Source organism: Pangasianodon hypophthalmus, chromosome 27 (genome assembly GCF_027358585.1).
Source record: "Pangasianodon hypophthalmus isolate fPanHyp1 chromosome 27, fPanHyp1.pri, whole genome shotgun sequence".
In the NCBI taxonomy this organism is placed as follows: Eukaryota; Metazoa; Chordata; class Actinopteri; order Siluriformes; family Pangasiidae; genus Pangasianodon; species Pangasianodon hypophthalmus.
In genome coordinates, this window is record NC_069736.1 from 4,199,364 (window position 1) to 4,207,432 (window position 8,069).

General features: G+C 38.1%; 1 protein-coding gene across 4 annotated transcripts in view; it reads left to right on the forward strand.

The window, feature by feature from the left end:
• The window catches only part of fsd1l (fibronectin type III and SPRY domain containing 1-like), a 29,228-nt gene that overhangs the window by 3,369 nt on the left and 17,790 nt on the right, over positions 1 to 8,069 (forward strand). For 3 of the 4 annotated variants that reach the window (XM_026921600.3, XM_026921601.3, XM_026921602.3), the window contains exons 2-3: positions 5,682 to 5,777; positions 5,911 to 6,042. In XM_026921600.3, the coding sequence (XP_026777401.1) occupies positions 5,682 to 5,777; positions 5,911 to 6,042 (228 nt within the window). Of the gene's footprint in view, positions 1 to 5,681; positions 5,778 to 5,910; positions 6,043 to 8,069 lie in introns of those variants that run through there. The other variant, XM_026921603.3, reaches the window with a different exon arrangement.

Here is an 8,069-nt window from a genome sequence, read left to right on the forward strand (position 1 = left end):
ATAACTGCTGACGCTGCACCGATCCGTCAGAGGACAGACAGCCAACATCAAATGGGGAATATTCATAATCAAAAAATGGAGAAATGGGGGAAGATCAAAATCAGGAACTATGAAAACTAAGCATTGAAAATAAAGACAACTAAGGCTCGGACATAAAGCTCAGACATAAAGCACGGGGCAACAAAACACAGAAACAGCAGAATATAAACAGACAAACTAATTATGGCCTAAACACAGAACACATGCATACCTTTAGGGAAAAAACCAATGACATGACATCGACAGAGATAGAACCCAAAACCAAAACAAAAACACATGGCAAAACAAAGAAAAGCTCAAGCAGCGCTCACTGCGCTGGGAACCGTGTCGCATGCTGAGAGGGGAATTAGGATTACGTTTACTTATTTGGCAAATGTTTACATCCAAATGGACATATGAATGAGGTAAATACAGTCCCGGCATAAGGTGGAGAGTTCTCTCTGGCAGTCTTGGGATCTGAATCAACTGGCTTCATGTCTGAACCACTGAGCTGGCATTGGCTTCAGAGGAAGCCCTAAAAATCGAATTCTCACAGTATAATGATGTCATAGGCTTTTAAGGAACAGTCAGAAAAATTTAATTTATACAATTTTCCACTTACCTCAAATGTATTCGATTAGCCGAAAAGTTATTTGGTGTGTGCTTCTTTAGTATTACATCGGAGCTACAAGGCTAATAAAGCTAACATAATAGTTAGTCTTTCTCATCAAAATCATCCATACCTTTATGCCCAAATCAAGTTAAACCATGTTAAAATATGGTTTTGGAAAACGTTGTTAATATATATATATATATATATATATATATATATATATAAAATATGTATATATATGTATATACATGTATATACATGTATATATATATATATAGTAATAAAGAATGATAACAATAATAATAATAAATTTTATTTATATAGCACTCCTTCATAACAGTCATCTTAATCTGCTTCACAGAACATAAATAATAGATCCAAATTAATTAGCTAAACCAAAAAATGAAAGTGAAAAGGAAAAGGAAAAATATTAGATAAATTCATATTTACAAACTTGGAATAGTGTTATCTTCTGCATAACTTCCAACATTTCAGCTTTAAACTTTGTGAGACAAAGTTTGAATTTCGCCAAACTGTGCTGAGGGAAAATTCTGGTTAGCTAAGATGGTCGCCTCCGTAGCTTTCCAGCATTCAATTACACTGAGAAGTTTTATTCATGTTTGTATAGATTACAGTAAGTCTCACTAAACCACACCAGGAAGAAGAAATTGAAGGGGCTTGAGGCAGACATTCACAGAGATTTTGGGTGAAATACACTTTAATGGCTCGTTAGCTACATAACTTTAGTGCAAAACTAAAGAAGCAAACATTGGACAGTAAATGTGCCTTCACTAGTTGGTGATATGTGAGGTAAACATAAAACTGTCTGAATATTATTTTTAATTTGAATTTTTTTAAAGATCATCCCTTAAAAGCTCTGCACTCAGTCAGCTTTGGCGATTCGGTTGTGATCTGTGGCTGAGGAAAGTGAGCACCATTGCATCTGATTTGTACTGTTGGAAAATCAGATGCAACGTGAATGTGTGTGTGACACACACCAAGGGATAGAGGAAATGTGTGTGTGTAAACAGTGTATGTGTGTCCTTTGCTTTGGTTACAGCAATGTAACAGTATATCATATGCCAATATGTCCTGTGATACACATAGTAAAACTAAGCCTCTGTCGTATTTTAGGAAACTGCTGCGTCATATTTCCACACTTTTTTTTCACTGGAACTATTTTTAATTCCTGTTTGGAAGAGTGGGACGCAAAGGAATAATTTCAACTTTCAGAATTTCTTCATCCAGCCATAATTTTACACTAGCCTTTTTACATCAAATGGCTAGTCATGTTGTTTGCTAACATTGTGTTAGCAAACACTCTCTAAACAAAAAGCAGCTTCAGCAAGGATACTACTTACTGCCAGAAAATTATACCACTGTAATTACATAATCATAGATTAATAGTTACATGGATGAATTGTCTTCAATGCTAGATAGCTTTCTTTGTAGCTGGCTAGCTGCTAATTTTAATAATCTCCAATGTATTACAAACATTACAAAAAATCTGAGCCTGTCTAGTGTTAAAGCAATTAACTTTTTTTTTTTAATTCCTTACAGCCTTGTAAAAATTATAGACAAAATGTCATGGCAAAGGTTGTAGTGTCAAGTAATATTATTTAGAGGCTGTATTTGCTAACTGGATAAATAGATTTTCTTGTAAGTCAACAGGGCTCAAGGAGAAATTTTATTCACAACTAATGATTAACGTAAAAAGTGCTTTGAGGATAACATGATGAAATGAGAAGCTAATGGCTGATGAGGAACTATGACCCTGAAAGCTAATTGACACATTCATATGTCTGTCTCATCATTAAACTTTCAATAATTCATAGCAGTTACTGATAAACATGGTTTAAGACTGAATGATAAGACAGGAGGTTATAGGCGATAAGGGATTTTTGGGGTAAAGAAATGGAGGTAAAGGGGTTAAGAGTCTTTCCTGAAGATTCAACCCTCCCTAGGTAGCAAACTAACATTGGCCCAACATCTATTTTGGGTGGCTACTTTGGCCCTCCTTATACAGTGTTGTGCCCATGGTGGGTCAGTGTTGGCAAAGGCATACTTTTTTAACAACCCTGCCAATTTCGGTGAACGTTGTTTAAGGAGGGCCAACATAGCCACCCAAATGGATGTCGGCTGTGCCAGTATTGGGCCAATGTTGTCAAATGAGCACTTTTTTTAATAACAACCGTGCCAACGTAGGGCCAACATTGGTCATTGTGGATTTGAAGTTGGCTGAAAGATGGCCCTGGTGGCCTGATTTTGATCCACTGGACAAAAATATGTTGGGCCAGTGGAATGGCTGAATACCTGGGACTGTTCCAAAAAACTTGTGAGACCAGAACCATAAGTTAGAGCCCTATTCCAGTGCTACCTGTGCTCATAACTTATCTCTTATTTAATGCATATTGTAAACACAGGGATAATAAGGTCTGGTCCTAGATTAGCACTTTTAATAGGACAAAGTTGAGGTCAGGAAGAGGTCAAGAGAGATCCATGTTTAAGTCGGTGCCTAGACCTTGGGTGTTCTGTATTATTGGTATTATTTCACAGGTGGAAGTAACCGTAGAATTGATTTTACATTCATTTTTACATTATTTGGCACATGCCTTTATCCAGAGCGACTTACAGAAGTGCTTTGTAGTCTCCATCAAACATGTTAGTACAATTTTATAGATATATTACGTTGGCTTTTCAAAGGTTAACACTTTGGTACAGTGATTACAAAGAACATGAGACACAAGAACATAAATTAAATAATCAACCAATCAATCAATTAGATATTTAGGGTTAAATTAATACCAGTTTTAGTGTTTCTAAATGAAAACTGTCCTCTAATTCCAAGTCTGCCCTATCCATATTTATTGTGTCCTAGGTTACTTGCCCTATTCAAATCTATTCACTTGTATTACTCATTTGTACTGCAACTTTCTTACAGAGCAGTAGTGTCTTGTTGCGTCTCGTCTAAAGATAGCCGAGTAGACTAATCCTTAAATCTGCCTAGTATAGGAACATCTCTTTCTTTCTCTCCTTTTCTGGTGCACTACAAGGAAAGTAAATTGTTATCCTGTCCCCTGGTCTACCTAACTTGCACAATGTGGATTACGTTCCCCAAATTATCTGTTGTCTGCTGTGGGAACACTGAGGTCCCCAAAAATGAATAATTAAATAAGGCAGCAGGAACACCGCAACCCTCGCATAATTATTATGGGTGTGTCCCAATCAGTGTAGCCTCATGGTCACAATGGGCTTATGGAAAAATTTTAGTCTACTTGAAGTGAAGTGACTTGTGGCCAAGTATGGTGACCCATACTCGGAATTTGGAATACTCGGAACCCATCCAAGTGCACACACACAGTAGTGAACACACTAGGGTCTCACCTCAGTCGTGGTATTGAGGGTGGGAGAGGGCGCTGGTCATTCACTCCCCCCACCTACAATCCCTGCCAGACCCGAGACTCGAACCCACAACCTTCAGGTTCACCTTCGGGTTGCAAGTCCGACTCTCTATCCATTAGGCCACTATTTGAGATTGACTACTTCAGTGTATTTGAGATTTATTGCCCTGTATGTTTGAATGGCATTGGGATATACACTGTTTGTGAAGTTTATGTTATAAATCAGGTAAATTTAGAAGGCTGTCTGAATACAGAATGCTTTGAGGGACATCTGTAGTGCCTGACTTTCAGTGATATATAGAGCTTATTGACTATAAACAGCCAGACGAGTACAATTTATGTGCTACGCCTGTTAACTGAAACCCCACTGAGTATTTAGCATTTACAGTTTATGCATAGAAACATTATATTCACTGGGCCATTACTCTAGAAAGTTCAGCAGCACCTTTACCCCGCTTAAAGTAGCATTGACAATGTTTACATGTTGTCTAATAAGTTATTGATAATCTAATATATAGCTTATTATATATAAAATAATAATACACACTTAGAATAAGGGTTCCTCAAGGGGCCATGGCTTATGAAAAGTGGGTTTTTAGAAAACAGTCATAGATCTAGATGCCAGCTTGCAGTGAATCATGGAAGATGGCCGCTGTCTTCACCACCGGTACATCATTAGAGGAGGTGGATAAAATTATGAAAGTGCAGGAAGATGATAATTAAGCAGTTATTTGCTACACTAATATCTAAAACATATATGGATACCAGGCCATCATACCCATATGTGTTTGTTGAACATCCCATTCCAGATGTAGTCCCCCTTTTGCTGTTGTAATAATCTCCACTCTTCTGGGAAGGCTTTCCACTAGATTTTGGAAAGTGGCCGTGGGAATTTCTGCCCGTTCAGCCACTAGAGCATTAGTGAGGTCGGGTACCAATGCGCAGTCGGTGTTCCAGTTCATCTCAATGTTGAGGTGAGTGGGGTTGAGGTCAGGGCACTGTGTAGGACACTGGAGTTCTTCCACCTTGCCAAACCATGTCTTCCTGGAGCTGGCTTTGTGCACAGGGGCATTGTCAAGCTGGAACAGGTTTGGGCCTCTTAGTTCCAGTGAAAGGAAATCTTAAAGCTACAGCATACAAAGACATTATAGAGAGGTGTGTGCTTTCAGTGTTGTGGCAACAGTTTGAGGAAGGCCCACATATGGCTGCGGTGGTCAGGAGTCCATATACTTTTGGCCATATAGTGTATTTTAAGCACTTGAGCATGATGGCAGATTTGTGCGTCAGACGGACTTTACTCTGTGGGTCTTCCGGATGAGTTAATATATAGGACAAGCTGCACATGTCTTGGAGGACAAATTTACCATAGCATTCTTTAAACAAAAACAAGCATCAGATGCTGATCATTATAATGAGTTCAGAACAAAGTGCTTGTGGAGTTTTGTTTGGTATTTATATCATTAATGTTGTGTTTACTACCTCTCCTCACATGTGCCAAAATGTAGCCAGTTAGAAATAGGAGCAGTAAACAGTATAGACTCAATTCAACACTATATCTACAAATATTTATTTTTTGCAGTTATCAGAATTTATGATGTTATTTTTTATGTATAAATCTCAAAATTTTTTTGTCCCTCCCCCCTGTACAGGAGGCCCTACAAAGGATAATCACCACATTAGCAAATAAAAATGAGGAGCTCCACAATTTCATCGAGACGCTGAGTCACCTGCTGGCTGGAGTTCAGGTAAGGCGCAGGAGGTGGTAATGAAGACTAATGTAAATAACTTGAAAACTGGCCTCTCCAGTTTCTTCTTCCCTGTGATATTGTTACTGAAATGAACATGTTGGAATTGAATATTTATGTGCTGTGTGATCAGGTTAACTCTAGCCAGGTGGTATCTGACTTAGAAGAGGAGTTCGACACACTGTTCTCTATCCTGGAAGAGACTAAAGAGAGTATGACCAACACTATTAAGCAAGAACAGGCCAGGAAATCACATGAACTGCAGGTAACGGCATCTTCTTTGGAGGGTGAAAGTAATTTTATGACCAAAAAAAGGATTTCCAGTAACTGTGCTGTTGTGTGTGTGTGTGTGTGTGTGTGCTTGGAGTTTGTTTGGTTCTCTTCGGCCCAGTCTGGATGATGTCAACATGCTGCCACGGCATTTCTCTGAGCTCACTGAGCAGAGACAATACTGATGAGTGAAATCAGCCCAGATGAGAGATTAGCCATTAGAACCCAGTCCATTCAGCCCTACACACAACATACCTCCTACCGGTCCATTAAACTCTTATTAGTTCTCCAATAGACGTCTCACAGCGCAACAGCATTCACACACATGTTAGGTGACCAGAAGCAGGACAACAAGAACTCACAATCTGCTTTTTAACTGTAATTATTAGCATAATTTCAGTGTGTGCTGAAATTATGCTAATTATGTAATGACAAGTCAGAATCAAAACACTTGAAAATTAGATGATTTTATGATATTGCAACCAAAATAGATGGATTCTGGAGCTAAATGTTAGTTAACCCGTATTTTAGTGTTGTTTGTTGTAAGCAGCGCTCAGAAAGTAAATAAATAATCAGTTTCCGTTCTTGTGAAAACTGAATTCTCTAGAAAGACAGATCCTCAGGAACAGAGTTAGTGATAACTAAGAACTACAGTCTGTAAGTAAATTGGAAAGAGTCATGTCCAGAGAGTTATATTCAAATACAAAGCACTGGTGTCTGGCAGCCTCATTGTCAACCGTAGCCCTTGTTTTCTTGTGCCAGTGGGAACCAGAGAAGGGTGGGAGGAAAAGGAAAAAGGAGAGAGAATGGACGAAAGGCAGAACAAAACAAAAACCATCCAAGCTTTTCAGCCATCAACTGTATACCCTCTGGGGCAAAAAAAGGGTTCTCAGGACCCTAAAGGAATCTAAAGGACAAGTTAATCCTTGTTAGTTTGCATGTTGTATGTTGCATAACTCTGTACTTTTTATTCAGTGCTGAGTTTAAAATGCTAAATACCATGCTTTTTTTTTGCTTGGCCCACTCTGGGGCAAAAAGGGCATGACATTTAGTATTTAAGTTAACAAACAAGTAAAACCTGACAAAAAACCTGTAGCATGAGTAAATATTCAAAAGATTTTCCTTTTATTAGGTGTATAACTTGAATTGTGCTCATCTTTCCTCTAGTGCATTATTGTACATTATTACTGGGGGGAAAAGGCAAGAAATAAAAAATTAGATGATGCCATGATGGAGAGTAAAAGTGAGCAGTAGTACTGAGGTTGCGGTTTATCCATAAGAGAACGTTCCTGGCTAAGCAACCTGTATTGTAGACTTCATTAAATGTTAAAAAATAATAATAACAATAAACTGTCATATTTGTCTGTAGACCTTCAACTGAAACTTAACTGAAAGTACCGAACACCCCAAACTGCAAAGCCTGAGATGGATGCAAATCACTGGACAATGCAAGAAACAGAGAATAGAGGAGTGAAAGAGTGTCCCTGAGGAAGGACAGACTGAAATAGTTGAAAGTGTGCTCAGGAATGTGATAGGAATCAGAATGATTCAGCTAAATTCAGCAGCAAGCCTTTAGACCCCATTACTCTGTGCACACTTTCATTAAGTCCTGAAGAAGCATCATAACTCATGCGCTAAAAAGGCTTTTATCGTTACTGGAAGGAACAATGTTCATAATTACAAGCACTTTTATACTCATAACATGCATAGTTAAAGTTTAAGGGCATTTACATTTAGGTTTAATTTTTCTCTTATCTCAAATGTAGTCAATGAACCCACACTGTTTGTTTTGTTAGTTTTGTACTGAAGCTACAAGGCTAATGATGCTAGCAAACAACGTACCTACACTCCCAAGTATCAATATAAGTGTTTAAACATTGGTAGGCTATGAAACCTAATTTTTAATAAACAATTTTGTTTACAAGATAGCTGCATTAGCTACAGTATGTTAGGCAGCTCACTTGAAGATCTTTGCTAAAAGTGCTAACCTGTGTTTTTAGCTAAGCTGAGAAGCTAGCAAGC